The sequence below is a fragment of the Gracilinanus agilis genome, chromosome 4 (genome assembly GCF_016433145.1).
Source record: "Gracilinanus agilis isolate LMUSP501 chromosome 4, AgileGrace, whole genome shotgun sequence".
Taxonomy (NCBI): Eukaryota; Metazoa; Chordata; class Mammalia; order Didelphimorphia; family Didelphidae; genus Gracilinanus; species Gracilinanus agilis.
The window spans coordinates 96589570-96613924 of record NC_058133.1 but is presented as its reverse complement, the minus strand read 5'-3'; the positions used below and the strand labels follow the sequence as shown (position 1 = coordinate 96613924).

Here is a 24355-nt window from a genome sequence, read left to right as displayed (position 1 = left end):
GGAATCAGAGGGAAGATAATTTTCCTCAACAACCTTGTTTCATAGACAAGAAAATGAACCCCACCTAATAGTTCCAGTTACCATCAGAACTGGTAATAGTACACTTATCTATTGAATAACACTCTTATGAAGTGCCTCCCACCCCATTATATTAGGATTCTAATACATTTCATTCAGGTCATATTTTATTAGGTCCATTGAGAAGTCCGGAAAAGAAAAGACCAAGCAAAGATGTGATTGATCTGCTCAAATATTGAAGGTACTGTCATCTAGAATAGGGAATAGATACATTCTGATTTCCTTTATAGAGCAGAATTAAAATGTTACTAGTAATTGTACTGGTAACAGTTTGTATTGGCGAAGGAGAAATTACTAACAGATAGAACTTTCAAGTGAAAAATTATGCTGTCTCTTGAAATATCAACCTCTCAATTATCAGGATTATTCAAATGGAGAGTATATGACCATTGATCAGAATGTGGTAGAAGATAATGGAAAGAAAATTACATTAAATGACTGTGAAAAACATTTCCGATTCTAAGACTATATGATTTTATTTGCTCTCATCACTAAGAAAATTGAAATCAAGGGACATAGACATATTCAAGAGGGATTTTTCTGATAAAAGCAGAAAAGGAACCAAATCATGTGTATAAATTGTGTGAGGAAATCTATAAGGTATTTCTGAGAGATTACAGTATATATATATATATGTGTGTGTGTGTGTGTGTGTGTGTGTGTGTGTGTGTGTGTGTGTATGAAAACAGCTTTGAATATGTGCAGGAAATCTGCATATATATTCATATATATATTAATGAAGAAGCAATATTGAGATAGTAGTCTAATGACCACCAAGTAGAAGGAAGAAATAGATGGTGATTACTATAAGCATATAACAAAGTTAACACAATGATATATGTATTAGCCTGATGAATAAGCCTATCAAAGATTGGATTTGGATTAAAAGGTACAAGTAATATTTATCTACTCAAAAGATTTTACAGATATGGAGTGATTTATTTGAAGGATTAACAGGTTTCTTTTAGAAACTTCTTACTGTAGTAGATGCAGCCTTATGAGCCCTTGATTTGGCAACTTCATAAATAATTTTTCATCCCAGGATGCAAATTTTTATATATTAGTGACATGTGAGGCTTCATAAACAATTGGACACCCATGGGCTGAATAACTTATCCCAAAAGAGGACTGGGTGGAAAAGGATTGGGAGTATCTTTGTGACATCTCTTCAGATGGTCTTGAATAAGTCATCCAATGTCAATCAGTCAGCCAAAAACATTTTTTAGTCATCTACACTTATGTAACAGGCACTGTGCTAAGCTCTAGAGCAGGGGTCAGCAACCTTTTTGTCTGTGAGAGCCATAAATGCCACATTTTTAAAAATGTAATTTTGTGAGAGCCTTACAGTGCTCACAGTGTGCGCTCCTGAAACAGCACCTGGAAAAAAAATTGACTTTATGGCTCCTGCAGAAATTGCCATATCTGGCCCTCAAAAGAGCCAGATATAGCTCAAGAGCCATACATTGCCGACCCCTGCTCTAGAGATACAAATACTAATTTTAAAAGATTCAGTCTCTTCCTTCAGGGACTTTATAATCTAATGGAGGAAGACAATACACAAAAGGAAGTGGAAAATTGGGGTGGTGGAGTGGTAAAGGGGAAAGATACTTGGTCTGTAGAATTGGATAAGTCCATGGAAGTCCCAAAACAGTGTAATTGGTAAGAAATAGAGAGAAAACTGAGCTGAGCCCCTTTCTTAATAGAAGTCTGGAGTCTATAACCTTGTACTAAGTAAGAAAGTCCAGAAGTATCCAGAGTCCTGAAGAGATTTGAATTCCAGGCAGATTCAGTCTATCAGAATAATGAGATTTTCTGATGATGAGTTTCCTGGGGAAGAAAATCATGATGAAAAGTCCCAAAGAAGTACTAAAGTAATAGTAAAGCTGGTAGGAAATGGAGAGAATAAGCTAAACCCTCTAAAAAAGGCATCTCAAAGGGTTGAGAACAAGAAGAACATGATTTATATGAAAGGGCAAATCAGGAACTAAGTGAAATTCGTCATTGGCAAGTATATATTTAAGCATAACTACATGCCTATCATATATTTTTAATGGAGAGAAACCATTAATATAACACTTCTGTTCTTCATCACCATAATAGTCATGGAGAATGCTGCCTTTACAAATATCTATTTCAAGTCCCTTTCAACTAAAAGAAAAGCATTTGAGAAAGAGCTTAAAGTACATGTAGGACCTCAGAGTCTAAAATTCTATAGGATAAGATAGCTGAAGATATATGGGAGATCCTCAAGTATAATATTTTTATGACAAATAGTTTTAAGTAGGAAAAATGGCTACTGTCAGTGATTAGGGATTAGAAGTGTTAGAGAATTTCAAAGCAAAATGCTATATGAAAGGCAAGGAGTAAGCTTGTGTTTCAGAAGAAGTTACTTAACAAATACTGGGCTATAAAAGGTCAATAGGAATTTTTTAGGTTAAGTGGGAGAGGGAGTATATTTTTGACAAGAGGAGCATTATGAGCAAAGATGTGGAGGATGGAAAAACAACGTTTATTTGACTTACAGAACTTTGTCCAGTTTGGAAAGTAGAGGGAAAGCCAAACTGTAATAGGGCATAGGCTGGAAGGGAAGAATGGTGACTTATGATAGAGGACCTTAAATATGGACACAATAATTTTAATTTCACTTGCTTGTCAATAACTACAAGGCCACAAAATATCATTGATAAAAACAATGATAAATTGTGATTGAGAAGATTATTTTAGCAGTGAACATTTGACTTGATGAAGGAATGGGAAGACCAAACCTCTTAAGAGGCTTTGCTATTGTCATTTAGGCTAATCATAATTAACACATAGTCTGCTTTCTTCTTCATTGATACCTGTGATCACATGGTTACCACCGCACGCTTACCAGACATAAAGTAAGGAATGATGGTAATGTAGGGAGAGTGGGAGAGATAAGGGATGGGTCAGAGTCAGAGATAACTTAAATTTTGAAAATAAAAGATTGGGGAAAGTAAATTATCTCTGTGATCTTTGGAGGGGTGGAGAAAAAGTATGGCAAAACTTGAAACAGGCAATATTAATAAGATTTTTCAAAAATGGAAAGAAGAGGGATTATTTGGCATACAGGCTAATGAGTTTGAGTTTTAATATGCATCTATTAAAAACACGACTTATGAGCCCTTATAAAAAGAAGTAGAAATTATTTGGGGCTCTCATAGTCCATATCTGTCACTCCAGATATGATAGATGTAAGTGCCAATAGCAGTTTAACAAGGAACTTTCCAAAAAGTAAGGGTTTGGGATATTTGTCTCCTTTTCTCCACCCAAATTACCTCCATCTCAGTCTAAGACTTTTCACTTTTTGCCTAGGCTATTGTAATTCCCTTCTCATTTTTCATCCTCCTTCCAATATCTATCCTTTCAATCCATTCTTCACGCAACTTACTTTTTTCTTAAGCACGGATCTGACCTAACCATTCCTCTATTTAAAAAAAAAGGCATCCTATTGCCAAATAGGGTAAAATATAATCTCTCTGTGTAACACTTAAAGTCCTTCACAATCTTGCCACTGCCTATATTTCCAGAGATACTTCTTATCACTTCCCTTTGCATAATTTGTGTTCCAGACAAATGGCCTACTTGCTATTCCTAGAACTCTGAATTCATTTTCTGCTTCTGTTGATTTTCATATTTAGTATGCATTTCCTCCTTACTTCCTCTTCCTGGAATGGTTAGCTTTCTTCAAGGCTCAGCTACTTCTCAGAGCTCCCCCTCTTCAAATTAAATTATTTTGTATTTCTTTTCCTCTTTATAATGGTGTATACTTCAGTAAATTATAAAATGCTTGAGTATGGGGTATATGAGTGTGTGTGTGTGTGTGTGTGTGTGTGTGTGTGTAACTACTGCTTAATATAATGCTTTAAATATTGTAGAAATGTAATAAGTATTGAGATGAGTGAAGAGAAGAAATGCACCAGCCTGCTTAGAGACAGGCTTTAAAAATTACACATGCTTGCAATGAATTGAATCAACACTGTTTATCTTTTACATCAACCACTAATCTTTTTTCTCAGCACTTAACTTGGAGCCCCAAACCAAGATTATACTTTTTTTTCTGACTCTATTTTGGGATCTTGTGAATTAAAAACATTTTTAAAGACTTAAATGCATTTGTGACCTCAGTAATTTGGGAATTCTTTCTAATGAGGCAGTTTGCAACTCAACCATAGCTGTCTGTCCTGTGGAACTCTTATCAATGTTTTCTCCCAGACTCACCACATAGTGTTCACTCATTGCACTGGATGACTTCTTTGCTTCCTGTGACATTGCAATGATACCAGTGGAGCATTCTGACTGCCCACTTATCATCCTTTGTTCTTGCTCTATGACCAATTTCATCTTCTCTTTCTGTCATAGTATTGTTTGATCACATCCTTTATTTCTATTTTCAGCAATTCACATTGTTTATATGTGGCAACTTATTTTCACACAATAGTTGCTTTTTCACTGCACTTTCTATTATATGTACCTTTAGCTATTCAGTGGCAGTGATATATAAGGTGTCTTTTCCTTATAAAAGTATTGGTAAAATATTTGTGTTTAAAAACATGGGCCTTTGTTATTGTAGCAAGTGGAATACTCTAAGATTCCCTAAAGTAATCCATTCTTTTTTTTTCTTTTTAAATCTAAGCCCATCTCATTGTCTGTCTTTATTCTCTGACCCCACATTCAAGCTGTTAGAAATACTCCAGAGGGTATTCATTCAGATGAATGTTAAAAATTGGGCAATAGACATTCTGCATCTCTTTAGTCTTTCTCCCATTAATAGTTCAAATTTCTCTTTTAAGAATCTCTGTAATGTGTTGTGGTTTAATTAAATTAAGACAGTGCCATCAATAATTAAGATCATCTGGAGAACCTCACTATCAATAGACATTCCTCATTGATATAGATTCTGTGCTTGTTTTTATTTGTCTTCACATAGATGAATCTTTTGATTAGCATAAATCTCTTTTTAAATACCTCTCCTAATGTTTACCATCATATGTCATTGGAACGAATTCTTTCTGTTATTATAGCTTCCAAGGAATCCCCTTGTTGTATGAATGGGAGATATTTGTTTTAAAAAAAGCCTTAAAGATGATAGTTTATGCTCTATATGTCTTTTTTCTAATAAATTCAAGGCGTTGTGGATCTTTAACCTGAGAAGAGAAAACAGAATGATTTTGATGGTGATCTTCAAGTATTTGAAGGTCCGTAGAGTGTAAGAAATATTAAACTTCATTTCCTTGGCATCTCTGTGCAGAAGTAGGAATAAGGCCTAGAATCTGTAGAGAGATAGATATTTGGTTCAATATAAGGGGAAAATAAACCTTCCTAATAATGACAGGTGCTCAAAATTGAGATACACTATGTTGGTCAGTAGTAATTTCCCTATTTAAAAGAGGGTGTCATGTTTGATGATGACTTGTTAGAAAAGGTTGATCTCTGCTCAGGTGTGGGTTGTACTAAATGACATAAATGACCTTTATGGTCCTTTTTGACTTTCAAATTTGAAATTTGATTAGTCCTTTGTCTTCTCTGTCTTTTAGCTATGACATCAATGTTTCTCCAAGTTCTCTTGCTTTTTTCTTCATAATACCCCGAGATTAACCTATTCTTTCCCATTCACAGAGCCTCAGAAATAGTTCAATTTATTTTAACCTTTGGTTGCAACCTTCTAGCTATCTTAATTTCAAATGTCTTCCCCATCCATATAATCTACCTGTACTATCAGAATAATCTTATTAAATATTATTTTAATTATGTGATGTCTTCCCCAAACGATAATTAAACTCCATTGTCTACTATTTCAAGCGAAAACATTTCAGTTTGATTTTCATGGCCCCTATTTAGAAGCATTTGGAATTGTGGATAGAGTGTTGGACCTAGAGTTCAGAACAGGTGATATTCAGATCCTATATTTAATCCTTAAAAGCTATATAATCATAGACAAGTAATTAAATTTTTGACCTCATCTATCAAATCAGGAAAATCATACTATTAGTACCTATGCATCAGAGTAATTTTAAGTCTCAAATGAGATTTATAAAGTTATCTGCAAACTTTAAAATGACATAAACATGGCAGATTGTTGATATTATTATAATCTAGGTCTCTCCTCTCTACCTCTCTCTGACTACTCCTTGAAATGTATTCTCTACTTCTAATTAGGTTTATAACCATTACCATCCTTGTCAGCATATAACATAGTCATCCCTGTTTGAGCATCTGATCATGCTCCCTTCTTTCCAATTATTACTATCCCCTCACCCTATGGAAATCCTATCCTGAAATCTCAACCTTTTAGGCCCTATTTCCTTTTCTTCTATACAGTTCTCTTCCTTCTCCAAAGTCCTATACCGTTAGAGATTATACTACACATTTGATCAAGTGGCATGAAATCAAGACTATGCTGAGTCTAAAGGTAGCATTTAAGAGAGAGGAAAGAGAATAAGGCTTTATTAAGTGCTGACTGTGTTAAGACATGTGCTAAGCACTTTATCTCATATGTTTTTCACAACATCTGTGCAAAGTAGGTATTGTTATTGTACATTTGTTATTATTGATATTAATTTGAATCTGAGGAAACTGAGGCAAACACAATTTAAACAATAAGTTATCTGAGGCCAGATTTAAACTCAGGTTTTCCTGTTTAGTGAAAAATCTGCTAGAGAAACAAAATACAATAGCTCAGTGTGAACAAAGTCATGTACATGTTATATAACATGTTTTGTAACTGTGTAATTGAATTAATAATGGTTCAAATGGATTTAGGTAAAGTTTTCTATCCATATATTCATCTTGACTCAACTTAGTAAGAATTATATCTGTGTCCTATTTCAAAAACACATTTGATTTCAAAGTGCAATTGTATTTTTTTCAGTAATAACAGTGATGGAATATTCTTCTCCATCCTCTTTTCCCTTAAATTAAGGAAGAGAATAAGCATGTATTCTTTATTCTTTAATATTCTTGTGCTTATATCATCATATTGTACATGTTTCCATATTCAATGTTATGAAATAAGACCTATTTTCTTACACTGGAGAAAAATTCATAGAGGAAATAAGGTGAAGAATGGTATATTTCAATATACATTGGGACTCCATCAGTTCTTTTTATGGCAAAGGAGATCCATTTTCATCATGAATCCCTTGGAGTTGTCCTGGATCCTTGCAGTACTGATAATAATTAATTTGTTAACTATTGATCATCATACTTTATTGTTGATATTGTGTATAGCATCCTCCTAGTTCTGTTCATCTCACTTTGCATCACTTCATATAAGACTTTCCATGTTTTTTCATCATCTTACTTATTATTTCTTATGCCATAATAGCATTCAATTACAAGCTTATACCATAGCTTATTCAGTTATTCTCAAGTTGATGAAAATCCTTGAAGTTTCCAGTTCTTTGCCATCACAAAAGAGCTATTTTAAAAACTTTTGTATAAGTAGGTACTTTTCCCCTATCTTTAGAGTCTTTAGAATACAGAGGTAGCAATGGTATTACTGATTCAAAAGGTATGCAGTTTTATGGTCCTTTGAGCATGGTTTCAGATTGCTTTCCAGAATGGTTCTATGAGTTCACAGCTACCCCAACAGTGTATGTGTCCCAGTTTTTCCACACTCCATCAAACATTTATCATTTTCCTTTTTTGTCATGCTAGCCAGTATAGTAGATTTAAGAAACTACTTCAGAGTTGTTTGAATTTGTTTAATTAATAGTGATTTTGAGCATTTTTAATATGAATAAATCTAGTTTTAATTTTTTCATCTGAGAATTATATGTTTATAACCTATGACCATTTGTCAATTGGGGAATGTATTCCTATAAGATTGATTCCATTCTCCATTTATTTGAGAAATTAATCCTTTCTCAGAGATACTTACCATAAAGTTCCCCCTCTCCCAGTTTATTGATTGCTTTTTAATCTTAGTGCATTAATTTTATTTGTGCAGAAACTTTTCAATTTAATGTAGCCAAAGTCATCAATACCTCTAATAATTTTCTCTATGCATTATTTCAACTTAATTTCTTTCTTTATCCATATGTCTCACATGTAAACTATCTTGTGCTCTCTTAATTTGTTTATGGCACCATCTCTTTTTTTCCCTAAATCATGTGTCCACTTTAACTTTGCCTTTGTTTATGCTGTGAGGTGTGGATCTATTCCTAATTTCTGCCATACTGTTTTCTGTTTTTCCCAGAAGTTTTTTGTCAATTATTGAGTTCTTTGAATGGCTTGAATCCTCAGCTTTGTCAAATACTATGTTACTATGGTCATTTGCCATTGCTTATTGAGTACCTAATCTATTCCATTGACTTTCTACATTATTTTTAGCCAGTACCTAATTATGTTGCTGGCTTCCAATTTATAATATAATTTAAGATCCTGTATGGCTAATCCACCTTCCTTCATATTTTATTCATTAATTCCCTTGATATTCAAGGTGGAAAAAGCATTTATTAAGTGCTTACTAAATACCAAGTATTATGCTAAGTGCTTTGCAAATATTTGATTCTCACAACAACCCTGTACAGTAGGAATTATTATTATCTCCATTTTACAGTTTAGGAGACAAATAAACAGAGGTTAAGAACTTGCTCAGGGTCACATATCTAGTAGGTATCTGAGGCTATATTTGATTTCAGGACTTTCTGGCTTCCTAAGGAACTAAGTGATGCAGTGGTTAGAGTCAGTTAACTGTTTGCCTCAGTTTCCTCATTTGTCAGATGAGCTGGAGAAGAAAATGGCAAACCACTCCAGTATCTCTGCCAAGAAAATCCTAAATGGGGTCATGAAATGTTAACCACGACTGAAAATCACTGAACAACATCAACAACAGCAAATTTCCTGACTGGACAGTTACTGCTTTAGCCATTGTACTTCTTAGCTATCTCCAACAGTCATTAATCATTTCTTAAGTGCCTTATTTTGTGCCAGTATCTGTGCTAAATATTGGATCAAATTCATATTAACTTATGCTTAAGCAGACAAATTGGCATGCGGAGTTGAACATTTTGGGGAAATATCACTTGATTTGCATTATGAAAATCTGGGTTTGAATCTTACTGCCAACATTTAATAGCTACAAAACCATAGACAATATGGTGCAGTAGAAAGAATACCAGATTGAGAGTCAAAAGGCCTGGGTTCTAGGATTAGATCTGCTTTTTGCTACCTTTTGTGAATTCAAGGAAACCATCTCTTGGAACTTCAGTTTCTCAGATGATCAAAATTTGGATTTTTACACATAATTGTTAGGTTCTTGTTTCTTTAATCAGTAAACTTAAATTATATTAATTTTCTCAGCTCTGAAATAAAGCATAGTGATATCTGTAGTGTCTACTTCATAGGATGTATATGAGATTCAAATGTGACAAAATAGAGGTAAATACAAAGATAGATGAAATTTTGACTTAATTTAAAAACAGACCCCAATTGTAATATGGAAAGATCCCTGGATTTTGAGTCAAAGCATGCCTGAAGTTTCTTTATTCATCTGAAAATAGTTTCCTCCTTTCTCTCTGCCTATGCTTTACTCATCCTAAATTTCTATATCATCTCCTTGCCCTTAAGAACTTTCTGAAGTCTTCCTTATTATTTTGACAGCACTCTACTCCCTTCTGAGTTCTAACCCTTTAGTTTACCACTTCTTTTCTAGCCTGTCCTCTCTTCTTGATATCCTTTGCTTATTTGTCCTCAAAATCTTATCCCCTAAACTCTGGATCATTCCTTCCATCTTCTTCCTCAAATCCAATTCAGATGCAACTAAGCAGACATGTATGAAGTCATTTAATAATTTTGATTAGGTCTACTATAAAGTCATGTTGTCTAAAATCAACTGAGCCTTTCTAGCAACAAGAAAATTCTTTTATTCTTCCCTCATTTATTTATTTTTCCTCGCAGGAGCTATTCCAAAATATTTCACTTATCTTGTTAAGCAAATTACCTTTCCTACTTTCTTAGTCAATAAGTAGTCAATAAACATTTAATAAGCATGTATTATGTACCAAGTGCTGTGCTAAGCAAAATGGTCCTCTTAAAAGCTTTACCTCATATTTCCTAGAAAATGAAGGCCATTTCCCAGGAGCATTTTATAGCCATTTTTTAAATTTCAAATGAAGAAGTAGCCCTTTTTCTTGCCAATGCCAGCCTTTCCTTCTACTTGAGCCTTGTTCCATTTCCTCTCTCCTTTTTGAGCAAATTGACTCAACTATCATTTCTACTCTAATATAAAGATTCTCCCTTTCTCTTCATCAATTCTTTGTTTCCAATAAACAACTGCCTCTATCATCCTTTTTTTAAAAGAAAACTCATCAGATCAACAGATCTTTTCAAATTATAATCTTAGATCTTTCTTCTGTTTCTCAGACAAATTCCTAGAAGGTAATTATCACTTCCACTTCCTTTCTTCTCAGTCACTTCTCAATCTTTTGCAGCCTTTCTTCTGTCCTCATTCAAACAAAACTGTTCAATCCAATGTCACCAGTTATCTCAATTTCCAAATCTGAAGTCAATTTTTTAGTTTGTATTTTTCTACATGTCTGTAGTTTCTTTTAATATCATTGACTGTCTTCTTCTTTTGGATTCTCTCATCTCTCTTGATTTTTCTTGGTCTTGCTTTCTCTTGGTTCTCCTAATAGTCCAACTGATATTTAGTTTTCTGAATGATATACATGTCCTGTCCATTCCTAAGAGTGTAACTTAAGGTTATGTTTTAGGCTCTCTCCTCATTTCTCTTGATAGTCTTTCATTTGGTGACTAAATCAGGTCCTCTAGATTCAATGATCTTCTCTTCAAAGATAATGCCCAGATCTAAATATTCTGCATTTTCATTTCCCTATAGTTTCTTTTCCCACAACAGCTTTTATACATTTTGAACTGACTATCCAGAAAACATCTGAGACTCAACATAGCTAAAATATAACTCGTTATTTTTATGTCTCTCCCCCACCCCCAATCTTCTGAATTTCCCTATTATTAATAAGGACAGCGTTACTCTTCTAGCCAATCCTCAACCTTGTTTTCATCCATAACTCTTCATTTTCTCTTATCCTATATATTGCCTAATTTTGTAGTTTCTATCTCAACATATCTTTCTTGTGGCCCCTTCTGTTTTAGTTCAGTCACTTATCACTTGTACTTTTGCAATGATTCCCCAATTTAACCCTGCCTCAGGCCTCTTCACATTTTCTTCCATGCTTCACAGGTTTACAAATGTGATTTTCCTTAAAGTACAGTTTTGAACATGCTCTACTCCCCATTCCCTCCCATTTCCATAAATATCTAATAATTTTAAAATTACTTTATTACCTATAGTATCAAACATGAACTCCTCTGCCATTCAAAGTTCTTCAAAACCTGACCTCAATTTATAGTTTCAGGCTCATTATATATTACTTCCTCATTACCACTCTACAGTTTAATCATACTAGTTTTTACATTGTTCCTCACATGTACTTTATGTACTTTCTCTGGTTTTATGCAGATTATTCCTCATGCAATAAAAGCACTTCTGCCTGACTTCCACCTCTTATATAGTCCTTAGTTTCCTTAAAAATTTAGTTCGTGCTACTTTCTGCATGGAGTAGGTATTTCTCCTCAGCTGATACACTCTCAAAATTGCCCTATGTCTATTTTGTATATGAATATATAAAACAGATATGGTTGGGCAGTGCAATATAAACACTTCCTGTGTACTGTATGGCATACATGGGTATTTGATCTGTGATGTAACCACTGTTTCAAAGGAGATAAGGCAATGTCTGCCTTTCAAGCTGGAGGCAGGTTTTCCCTTCCCCTTATCTATCCCCAAGAAAGATTTTTGGGCTTAAATAATGTCTACTACATCACAGATATTGGTAGAATAGTGGTACAATATTTTGGACCATAAGATAAGGTTGCTTTCTATGATCATTCCTTAAGGGAATGCAATACTTAACTTATGCCAGCTTAACTTTTCTCTCCACACTGCCTTGCCTAAACAGCTCCTCTCAAGCATCTGCAGAGTCCACCCAGCTAAGGAGGTTTTCAACATTGATGGCTCAGAAATTCCTCAGCCAAACTGAAGTTATATCTCTCTACCCAGAAAAGAGGTCACAGGCCTGTCCTTCAGGAAAAACACTTCAGTCTTAAATGTATTTTTACATTTATATATAGAGATCTACATATGCATATTATTTTTCTAATTAGAATGCAAGTTCCTTGAAGCTCTGCACTTTTGCTTTGTGTTTTTATAAGCAGCCCTTAAGATAGGCTGTAGCACATGGTCGATACTTGATTAGTGCTTGTTAACTTCATTTATTGACTCTCTGAGTTTAAACCCAAGATCAACCCATTACTTGATATGTAACCTTTAATAAGTCACCTGCCCTTTTTGGCCTTATTTCCTTATTTTAATGTGGGGACTGAGAGAAAAAGACTTGAAGATCCCTTCCATTTCTAATTTGTGATCCTACAGTATGTATTATTATTATCAAAATTATTTGCCTAATACAGATTTGTTTATTGTAAATTCAAACTAATACTTTTGCTCCTCTTTCACTTCCATTACGTAAAATGTTGCTTGAATTATGAACTTTGCACTTATTTCCTGAGCAGACCTGGCCCCAATTTAAGATGTGCAAAGTGCTTCAGAAAAATTCATTTTAATCTCATTTTGCAGATAAGGAAACTGCGATAGACAGATTAGTGGACTTAGAGGTTACACAGTTATTAAGTATCTGAGGTAGGATTTGAACTATGGTTTTCCTGACTCCAGATCCAAGGCTCTATCCATGGTGCCACTTAATTGCTTCAATCAATTTTGCTAATTTATTAACTCCAATGAATCTTGCAAGTAGCTCTTCATATTTTGGCAATATGTATGTTGGCATAAGATGATTTTATACCACCCATTCATCTAAAAATTCATGGTTGCTAAATAAGATAGTGTCACAGCTAGGTAGCTCAGTGGATGGAGAACCAGACCTAGAGACAGGAGATCTGACCTCAGACACTTCCCAGCTGTGTGACCCTGGGCAAGTCACTTAACCCCCATTGCCTAACCCTTACCACTCTTCTGCCTTGGAAGCAATACACAGTAATGATTCTAAGACAGAAGTAAAGGTTAAAATAAATAAATAAATGAATTGATGAATGAATGAATGAATGAATGAATGAACAAAGGAATGAATGGCTGAATAAACAAACAAACAAACAAACAAATAAATAAATAAATAAGAAAGTGTCAGTTTTTTATGAATAGCCTCCATTCTGTAACAACACTGTTGTTAAAGTAGGCTATTGTTTATATTTTTTGTGAGTGGAAATTAGAGATTGAGTGAGGAAAACTATTGAACGCTTCATCCAAATGATATCATGGCCTATTTTTAATGAACATATTTTGACAATTTGGGCAAATATTTGATTCTTGTCATTGAGATGGGTGCTACTCTCTGATTAACCCTTTAGATAACAGGGTTTTAATAATACTTTAATATTTTTGTATTTTAAAAGAAGATATATGAAGGGTGGCAAAAAAGAATAAACTGTAATTAATAATAACAAATTGACATTTGTATGGTGCATTATGAGAAGTATTATGGTATGTTGGTTGCCAAATCTGTCTTAGAATTGGGAAGATCTGGGTTTAATTTCTGTACTTGACAAATACTAGCTATGTGACCATGTACAAGAAATTTAGTTTTCCAGGGCCCCAAGAAAACTATCAAAAACTAAAAGATAGTTTTTAATTTAATTTTTAAACCCTCACTAAGTATTCTATGACATTAGAGCAGCAAGAGCTAGACAATTGAGGTTAAGTGACTTGTCTAGGATCAGAGAGCTAAGACAAGTCTGAGGCCAAATTTGAATTCAGCTACTTCTGACCCTAATAGAAGGTAATTTTAAACTAATTGCAGATATACAACAGAGGAATCCATATATACCAATTAAACCACTGATCCAAATCACCCACACACACACACACACCCAATACACACACCTCTGTTTCCATACATACACGCGTGTTTGTTTTTCAATCATTTTTCAATGATGTCTGACTCTTCATGACCTTATTTGGGGTTTTCCTGGCAAAGATACTGGAATGGTTTGCCATTTCTTTCTCTAGTGCATTTTATAGATGAAGAACCTGAAGCAAACAGGGTTAAGTGATTTGCTAAGGTTTACACGGTAAGTATCTAAGGCCAGATTTGAACTCAGGAAGATGAGCTTCCTGATTCCTGGCCCAGAACTCTATCCAATGGACCACTGTGTGATTCACAGGCATGCATACATTTTTTTTATGTCTGTGTGTATATACACATACATACAAATATATTTACACATTTTTTGTTACAACACATTTTTGTTACAACACATTAGGTTGTAGAAACATTACATGAACGTTCAACAACCCTCGGTCTATAATTTTATAAATTTACTTCCTTTGAGCTTTACAACAACCTGATGAAGTAAGTGAAAGAAAATTATTGTCTCGATTAAAATGAAAAACCAGAAACTCAGACAACTCACACTATTTATATCATGTTCATACCAAGAGCAAGTGATTCTGATTCTATATCTATTATGTTTTCCACGGCACCAAAATTATCTCCCTTGACTTTCCTTGGAGATGATTTAGAATCCCATAATTAAAGAATTTTATAGATGGAAGGGACTTTGAGACCATCTTATCCAAACACCTCATTTTATAGATTAGAAACGGAGTGTCAGGGAAATTGATTTGCCTTAGTGGAACTAGAACCAAAGTGGGTTAAGTCCTACTTTGGATTTTTCTTTTCAAAGCAGCACTCTTGCTTAGCATTGTCATGCTAAATGTATTACATAATAACTCTCTGGGCCCAGTTCTCTTGACACATATTTACCACTCTGCATGCGTCTTCTTTCATGTCCATGGGAGTCCTATGAGTGGAGGTGGTAATAAACACTGGGCTTTATAATTGTTTCTAAATGTAATCCAAGGTGTTGTTTTTAATCTCAATGTCCCTACATGGTGTTACTCCTGGAAACCATGGAAACAGTGACACTCTCGGTGTGCTCTGAAAAGGATTTAATAGGTTAGGTCCTGGGATTTGGAAATTGGAGGTAGTTATAGAAGTACTAGACAATGTTGATTCTGGCTCTTTGTTAATAATGGAGTCATTCCATTTGAACAGCACACAAAGCAAGTTGGAAAGAGGCCAAATCCAATGATTGGACTTAATTGAATTATTAAATATTATTGTAAATAGTGGTTCTGGACATTTTATCCCATGACTTCCATCAAATCTGAAATTTTCTTGAAGTGTGTCATCTAGCCCTTCAACTTATTCTAAATCTAGAATTATGATCTATTATATGATGAATTATATGAAAAAAGATCTCTTTCCACTGTTCCATGCTATGCTTGGAACATTCCAGCACTTGCTTGTCAGCCATCAAGTAAACTTATGCCTATTGCTAAACTTTCCCTAATTCTCTTATAACAATAGTCATACATCTAAGTATGTCTGCTGAAGGATGTGATCTCAGGTCTTTTCCATTCCAAGTCTTAACATTCTATTATCTGAGGTGGAGGTCACATTTTAATGAAGGAGATAATAAGTAAATAACTAGATATGTATAAGATAAATAAAAAATAGAAGGTAGTCCTAAAAAGGAGGCCATAAGCAGCTGAACAGGAATGGGTCTAAGAAAAGCGTCCTGCAGAAATACTAAATGTTATGAATTAGACAACAAGAGCACCATATAGCAAAGAAATCACAATTATTGTTTCTATACCTGTAGCTTTGCAAAAACATCTTCCACTCTCTGGTTATGAGACTATGGACAAGTTACAACCTCTCTGATTCTAAATATTTTCATTTGTCAAATGAAACAAAATCATTTTTAATCACTAATTTCAGAGGATTGCTCTGAAGGTCAAGTAAGATGGCACATGTAAATCTTAAAGTATAATATTAAAGTGCACAATGTTTTTCTTGGAATTTTAAAAATATTTTTCACGAACTATTTCTTTAATGCTTCCCTTACCACCATCCTCAGAAAACTGAGTATTCATATTTAGACTTATTATTTGGGTATATAATTTCCTAATCTCTAAATGTAATGGTCTCACTGCTACTATATTTGTTGTCAGAATCAAATGTCAGATTTTATCATTGCATGGAACTTCATCACCTCTAAGTTCCTGAATCTTGAAATTCCATTCTCCAACCAAGATATCTAGTTTTCTTCCACATCTTTGAAGTTCTAACATAATTAGACCCTTCTCATTATAACCTCCATGACTTCTCCCTATTTTGTAGTTTATCACCCTCTTTCTGGTTGTATTCCATATTCTTCCTTGACCACATTGTATCCCTCCTTATTATTTCATTACATAATACTTTAGAATTACTTGTACCTTGACCTTGTTTCATTCCACATTGGATGATTTCTTTGTTCTAATTCATGGGGTCTCAAGCAAAACTGAGGGGAATCTATGGATTTCTAGTTCATAGCCCATTTGGACCAACATTGCTATTAAATTTAATAGTAATATGAAATGCAAATGGGATTAAACTCAGGAAAGAAAGATCTTTTGGTGGGCTAGTATAGTGAATCAAAAAAGAAAAGATTCAGGTACAGATCTTACAGAGATTGTGGCAGTATGAAGTGAGGAAGGAACAGATTTTAAGAGATATTACTGAGAAAGAAACAATACATTTTGGAAACTGGTTGGATGTGGAGAATTAGGAATGAAAAGTCAAAAAAGAATGCAAGATTTCTAATCTGTCTAACTGTAGGAAGTTGATGGAAATAGACAAATTTGTAGGAAAAGAATATTTGAGGAGATAAGGATATTATCAGGACAGTTTTAGACATATTGAATTTGATGTTCTGTCAGTATATCCAATTGAAGTCTATGATTAAAATGATTGTATAGGGTTATCTATGAATTTCTTCTGTTTACCTCTCTGGTTCACTTTCATCTCCCACCTATTTATCACAGATAATTGAGAGCTTCTTGTTGTTTTAACTGTATTACTTCTATGAAAATGTGATTCTAAAACACAAAGTATAGCATCTCTAGCATGCAAAAGGAACAGTTTATTCTCATTATATTAGATTTTATTATCCTCTTTTTCCATAAGGGCTTAAATTACAGGGAACAGTTATCTATCTAGTTTAGAAATTATGTTGGGTTGAGAACCTGCATGAAGTTATTCAAGGTTCATGATTCTTGTATTATATTACTGCAGAGAGGCAGATAAGTTGTACTTCTTTAGTTAAGATATCAGCTCCTGAAAAATATAATTGTCATAAAAATATGTAATCATCTGTGTAGTAGGTCCCCAAAAGAAACTAGTTAGTGAATATAATCAGAATGAGGGAGTAATTTTCAAAGTAATTTATTGAACTTTGCTTCTGTCTAGATGAGGTTTTCTTCATTAATTTACATTTATTCATATGGCAATCCTACAATCTTTACTGTAGAACAATGATGGTCTTTTAGCCTAATAATACTGAAAGCAGTAAAAATCGATATGACTTGAAGATTAAGAATGCTTCTGTTACATTTGTGCAAAAATATTTCTTCAAGTCCTGTGGAATTTGACATTTTTAAATTAACATTTTTGATTGTTTGAGTACAATTTATTTTTAAACATTTATTAATATTTATTTTTTAAAAAAAGTTAACATGGTTACATAATTCATGCTCTTACTTTCCCCTTCACCCCCACCCTGAGCTCCCCCACGCCCCACGACTGATGCATATTTCTACTGGTTTTAACATGTGTCATTGATCAAGACCTATTTCCAAATTGTTGATAGTTGCATTAGTGCGGTAGTTTTGAGTCTACATCCCCAATCATGTCCTCCTCAAACCATGTGTTCAAGCAGTTGTTTTTCTTCTGTTTCCACTCCTGTAGTTCTTCCTCTGAATGTGGGTAGCATTCTTTTCCATAAGTCTCTCAGAATTGTCCTGGGCCATTGCATTGCTGCTAGTACAGAAGTCCATTACATTCTATTTTACCAACGAAAACAATGTAACCAAAATCAGAAGGGAAACAACAAATTGGGAAAAATCTTTATAACAAAAAACTCTGACAGGGGTCTAATTACTCAAATATACAAGGAGTTAAACCAATTGTATAAAAAATCAAGCCATTCCCCAATTGATAAATGGGCAAGAGACATGAATAGGCAATTTTCAGATAAAGAAATCAAAATATCAATAAGCACATGAGAAAGTGTTCCAAATCTCTAATAATTAGAGAAATGCAAATCAAAACAACTCTGAGGTATCACCTCACACCTAGCAGATTGGCTAAAATGAAAGAAGGGGAGAGTAATGAATGCTGGAGGGGATGTGGCAAAATTGGGACATTAATGCATTGCTGGTGGAGTTGTGAACTGATCCAACCATTCTGACTGACAATTTGGAACTATGCTCAAAACTATTCTATAAAAGAATGCCTGCCCTTTGATCCAGCCATACCATTGTTGGGTTTGTACCCCAAAGAGATCATAGATAAACAGATTTGTATGAAAATATTTATAACCGCGCTTTTTGTGGTGGCAAATGAAGGTATGTCCTTCAGTTGGGGAATGGCTGAACAAATTGTGATGTATGCTGGTGATGGAATACTATTGTGCTCAAAGGAATAATAAACTGGAGGAATTCCATGTGAACTGGAAAGACCTCCAGGAATTGATGCAGAGCGAAAGGAGCAGAGCCAGAAGGACATTGTATACAGAGACCAATACACTGTGGTAAAAGAGAATGTATTTTAACATTTTTTAAAGTGCCTACTACTATGCCGTAGTCTTTAATAGCCACTGGAAGTACGAAGACAAATATCAAGTCCAATTATAGTTTACTTTCATTGAAGGTTAGGAGATTGAAAAATCATTCAGTAATGCTACTAAATTGCATACATTCTTTTCAGAGGGAATAGATATGAATATGTGCATACAAAATATGAGGAAAATAATTTCATAGTAGGTGGGAAAGCATTAATATCTGAATTGGGAGGTTGAGAAAGGCCTCATATTGAAGATGTCCTTTGAAGTGATCCTTGAAGGGAACTAAGTGTTCAAGGAGGGATAATGGATGAGGGAGAGTATACAAGCTCTCAAAATTGACCTAATTTGTCACTAATACATCAGAATACATAAATAGTATGAGGTCAGTCAAACTCATTAGATCACAATTCCCTAGGGAACCCACATTCATTCCTAAGTCTGAGACTACAAAGTTAAATGTCCTTAATTGATCTGAACATTCTTCCTAACAATAATTCTATATGCCCTCTCCCCTTATTGGCTAAACTATGAACATAAAATGCCTCTATGTATTTCTTCTCACTCATATCTTAACGTTTTGTACTCTGACTTCCAACTGATCATTCAGCTAAAACAAACTTCTCTGAAGTTCCCCAAATCCCTTAGCTTTCATATCTCACAGACTTATTTTAATTCTACCTCAGCAGTATTTACCATTGTTAGTCACTTTCTCCTGGTTATTCTCTCCTCTCTAGGTTTTCATGACATTGCTCTCTTCTTTTTTCTCTTCCTGCCTGATTTCTGTTCTATTGCTTTTCCTCAGTTTCCTTTTCTTGTTCTTCATCTATGCCACACCAACTAAATTGTGAGTGTATCCTAACACTCTCTCTTCTCTCTTTCTCTATATACTCTCTTACTTGGTGATCTTATTATCTCTCTTGGGTTCAGTTTTAATTTCTGTGCTGATAATTCCAGATCCTTATATCTCACCTTAATTTCTGTCTTGTGCTACATTTCTGTTTCATGAAATGACTTTTAAATGTTTCAAATGGTATGTCCCACAAACATCTCATTCTCAAAATATTAAGACAGATTTCATCATTTTTCTCTAAATCCTTCACTTCATACTCAAGATATCATGGCAGAGTTCATTATTTTTTTTAAACTCTTCCCTCTCTCAAATATTCTTATTGTCAAGGGCATTGCCAAAATCCCAGCCACTTAGGATTTCAACTTTAATTATTAACGCCTTACTTTCACCCAGTCCATCTATTCAATCAGTTTTCAATTTTTTTTTCATTTTGCCCTTCTCTTATATATATATATATGTATATATATATTTATATTGATATCTCTTATATATATATATTTCCTACTCTAGATTCACCTAACTACCTCTCTGGTTCAGGCACTTAAAGATACTTCTTGCAAGAGCCTTCTAATTGACCTCCCTACTTACCCTTTTTAATTAATTCTCCATGCAGTGTCAAAAGTGAATTTTTTCATGTGTACATCTATCTATAATCAATAATCTATAGTGACTCCATATTACTTTCAGAATCAAGGATAAAATGATGCTTGGCATTTGCAGATGTTTACAACTTGTGCTTTCCCTACTTCTCTTGTCTTATACTCTACTCCCTTATATGCACTGCCCTGCTTGCTATTCCTTTCACACTTTAATTCGTCTCACATCTCCATGCCTTCACACGGATATCCTCCATCCTGGAATATTCCCCCTTATTACCTCTATATCTTGGGCTTTTTCTGGTTTCCTTGAGAAGGTTTTCCAGGCTTCCCAGCTATAGTGGTATCCCTTTTGTGCTCCTTTTCTTTTTACTCTATATACAAATGTAGGTACACACACACACACACTGTGCACTTAATATGGTGGGAATTGAAAGAGACTTTCTTCTGCATTATAAAGTTATTTGAGTTCAGAGTTGTTGTTTTTTTGGCACTTCTTGTATCACCAGTATTTAGCATAGTGCCTGACATAGAGTAGCCTTTAATGTTTTTTGACTGATTTATAAAGAGTTACCCTGATGACCAAATCTATAAGGAATTTCACTGCCTAGGTTAAAGAAAAAGGTAAATCTTTCTGCCATGAGGACCTGAGGTATTGAATAACAAAAGTATTTAAAGGAAACAGGATCAACGAGAATGTTTATTGTTGATTTTTTTCTAGGAGGAAAAAATTAAAACATTACCTTTATGGCTGTAGTTTAAGTTTGTATTCTATTTTGAAGTAGCATATTGGAGTATGAACTTTATCTCCAAGAAATCTGTATTTAAATCATATCTTAATCAAATGTGATAATGGTTAAGTACAACCTTTCAGAGACTTAGTTTCTTCATTGGTAAAATGGGGAGATTTTTAACAATCATCTCAGAGTTGTCTTGAGGAAAATGATTTTAAAAGATCCAAGGTATTAAAGAAATTTATTATTTTTAATATTAGAAACTGAATTTTTGGAGCTCTCCAATTTCCATCTGGCTTTAAAGTAATTTCTTTTGCCACTGACCATCCATTTTGTCATCCAGCCAAATCTTTTTTATGTATCTATAATCTCTACAGCTACTCTATTCACGTCACCAGTAGGCTCCATTATGGAATTGATTCTTCTGAAGATTCTCTTTTGCAGCTTTTAAGAGGAAGGTGAAACATCTTACCTTTCAGCATTAGTCAATTTTAAAAGAGATAAGTACTGTCAGCACAAGATCCCTTATTCCTATCCACCCCATCCTCTAAAACATTTTTCAAGTTTTCTCTGAAGAACTTTGGTATCATTTGTGAGATATGAGAGACACTGGCTAACAGCCATCTTACATAGTGTGCCTACATCAAAAAAGGCATTGTGCTATATTAAAAAAGTAGAATTGCAGTCACTCAAAAGAAATTAGGTATTGTGCATATTTAGAGACATCTTTATTCCAAATGTTCCATGTGGGCTATTCGTGCCCAACAGGTGGTAGAGCCTTCTGAGCTCCTATTTGATCAGCCATAGTCCATTACAGGATATATTGATTTCATTTTGGTCCTTTTCCAGTAGGAAGGAAAACAATAATAATAACACACCACCACCACCACCACCACCACCACCACCACCACCACCACCACCACCACCACCACCACCACCACCTACTACTACTACTACTACTACTACTACTACTACTACTACTACTACTACTACTACTACTACTACACTACTCCTATGTTAGCATTTTTAATAATGAAGATATTTAGGTTCAATATATGATTTAACCTTTAAGAAAAACTTTCAGCCATAGAAGCTTCCTTGGTCATCTGTAACTAAAAGATTAAAGTCTCAAAAAGTTATCTGGAGGACTGATGAAGTGAAGTCGATTAACTATGATCATAAAGCTAGTCTCTGTCAAGAGACAGAACTTCAACCCTTGTTCGTTGATTCCAAGGATGGTCCTCTTTCTACCATTTCCCATTTTAATATAAGAATGAAATACAATGATAAAAATTTACCTATTCCACAAGCCACACATGAATATTGTTCTTATTTACTTTATAATCACAGTTTATCATGCTGTACCTGTTTTGGTACCTGGATAAAAAGGTTAGTTTTATTTCTGAAAACTCTTTTGTGACCAACTATTAATCAAAATCTATTATGTTATTATAACTAAAACTTAAGAATTCTAAAAGATATTTTGCTGAAAAAGCAGTATTGTAAAGTATAAAAAGCACAGTTCTATTTATGTGAGTATTAAACTATTTTGTGTGGATTTCATTGTCTTTTAGACAGAAGATATTCACTTCAATTTTTTTGTTTTTATTTACTGTAGTATTTGTGGAATTCAGCATCTTGAGCGAGCAGGGAAGAAACTGACTCTCTTTGACTCCCTTTATTTCTGCATTGTGACCTTCTCTACTGTGGGCTTTGGGGATGTCACACCTGAGACAGCGCTCTCCAAGCTTTTTGTTGTCATTATGATCTGTGTTGCTCTTGTAGTATTACCCATACAGGTGAAACCCAACTCTCTTATGTTCTATAGATCTGTGTAAATTCTTATAATGGCTACCATTTTATTTATTCTAAAATATTTACTAAGAAAGAGCTATTTTGTCTGTTCAAATAACAAATGCCTGAAAAAGTTGCCATACCTAATAATTAAAGCAACAATAGTAGGTAATGTCTTTTGTCATTCTATAATACTAATAAAATCTATGCTCTTCAGGAACAAGAAACTTCCTACTTCTGATAACATGTTTTCAAAAAACCTTTTCTTTCACACCATATGAAAACATATTCAGTTTCATGATCTTTGGGATAAAGTGACAACTTTTGAAAGTATCATTTCCTATTTCAGAAAAGGCAAAAAAATGTATGCTATCAGCTTCATGTTCAGTATACATTTCAGCGTTCATATTGTTCAATTGAATGAAATATGACCTTGAGGAAAGTGTTCATATGTTATATCTTCAAAGGGACAATAAAGGAAGTCCTGGGTCTAAATTCTTCCTCTGATACACATTAGCTACACGATTCTGGGCAAGTTTCTTGTAGACAAGTTACTCACATTTTAAGTATATGCTAAAGCTCTTATGGTTCCAAGCAAATCTAAGGGAGAAAGTTATGGGACAGGTACTGTTAGACAGGGTTTTCTCATTGGGAGTTCCCTACTCTAATGAAATTAGAGGTCTTGTACAAAACCAAACTAACAAAAAAACCCAGCAATAGTTATCCTCTTTCCTGGGACAGAAGAGGGTAGAGAAGAAAAAGGAATATTTACTAAAATAAAAGTGAAGGCACCCCAGATCAATTTTATATGTAAGGAAGACTATATCTCTTCACTACATGAATGTAGCAGGCCTGACCAACTCTCTGTCATTGCTTTGTCCTTATTACAGAGGTTGGGCATTTGTAAATTCTATTTTGTCACCCCAGTGGATTGGTGTAAATTTTACTCTTAAGTTTATACAGGAAAATTCTTCTTAAACCTTTCTCTCCCTTCATTCCTCAAAAAGTAGGGAGGTAGAGGGAGAGGAGATTCTCCTAGCTACTGAGTAGCTGGAATAGGGCTATATATAATGTTGTATGTTTTGTAGTTAAGTATATGAGGCAGGTATACCTGGAAAACATGGAAAGAATTCAAAGGTTTTTCCTTTTGGCACTCTCCAAAATGGAAATTTCTGCTAGATTCAATGTAAACAATTAAGTGGAAAGTCAAATCTATTCTTTTAATATTTGCTGTCACTCTATTCCTATGCCAGATTGTATACTTTCATGATTTTTCCCATTATATTTTAGCATTATATAATGACATTCTTTGGGCAGCTAGATGGTATAATGAATAGAGTGCCAGGTCTGGAGTCAGTAAGACTCATCTTCCTAATTTCAAATCTGGTCTCAGTTAACTTGCTGTGTGACCTTGAGCAATCCACCAAATTCTGTTTACCTCAGTTTCCTCATCTATAAAATGAGATGGAAGAGGAAACAGCAAATTATTCTAGTATTTTTGACAAAAAAAA

At 34.2% G+C, this 24355-nt stretch overlaps 1 protein-coding gene across 1 annotated transcript in view; it reads left to right on the top strand.

The window, feature by feature from the left end:
* Positions 1-24355, top strand: part of KCNT2 (potassium sodium-activated channel subfamily T member 2) — a 549106-nt gene that overhangs the window by 287150 nt on the left and 237601 nt on the right. Inside the window, exon 9 of the mRNA XM_044674907.1 lies at positions 22669-22849. Coding sequence (XP_044530842.1) covers positions 22669-22849 — 181 coding nt within the window. The remainder of the gene's footprint in view (positions 1-22668; positions 22850-24355) is intronic.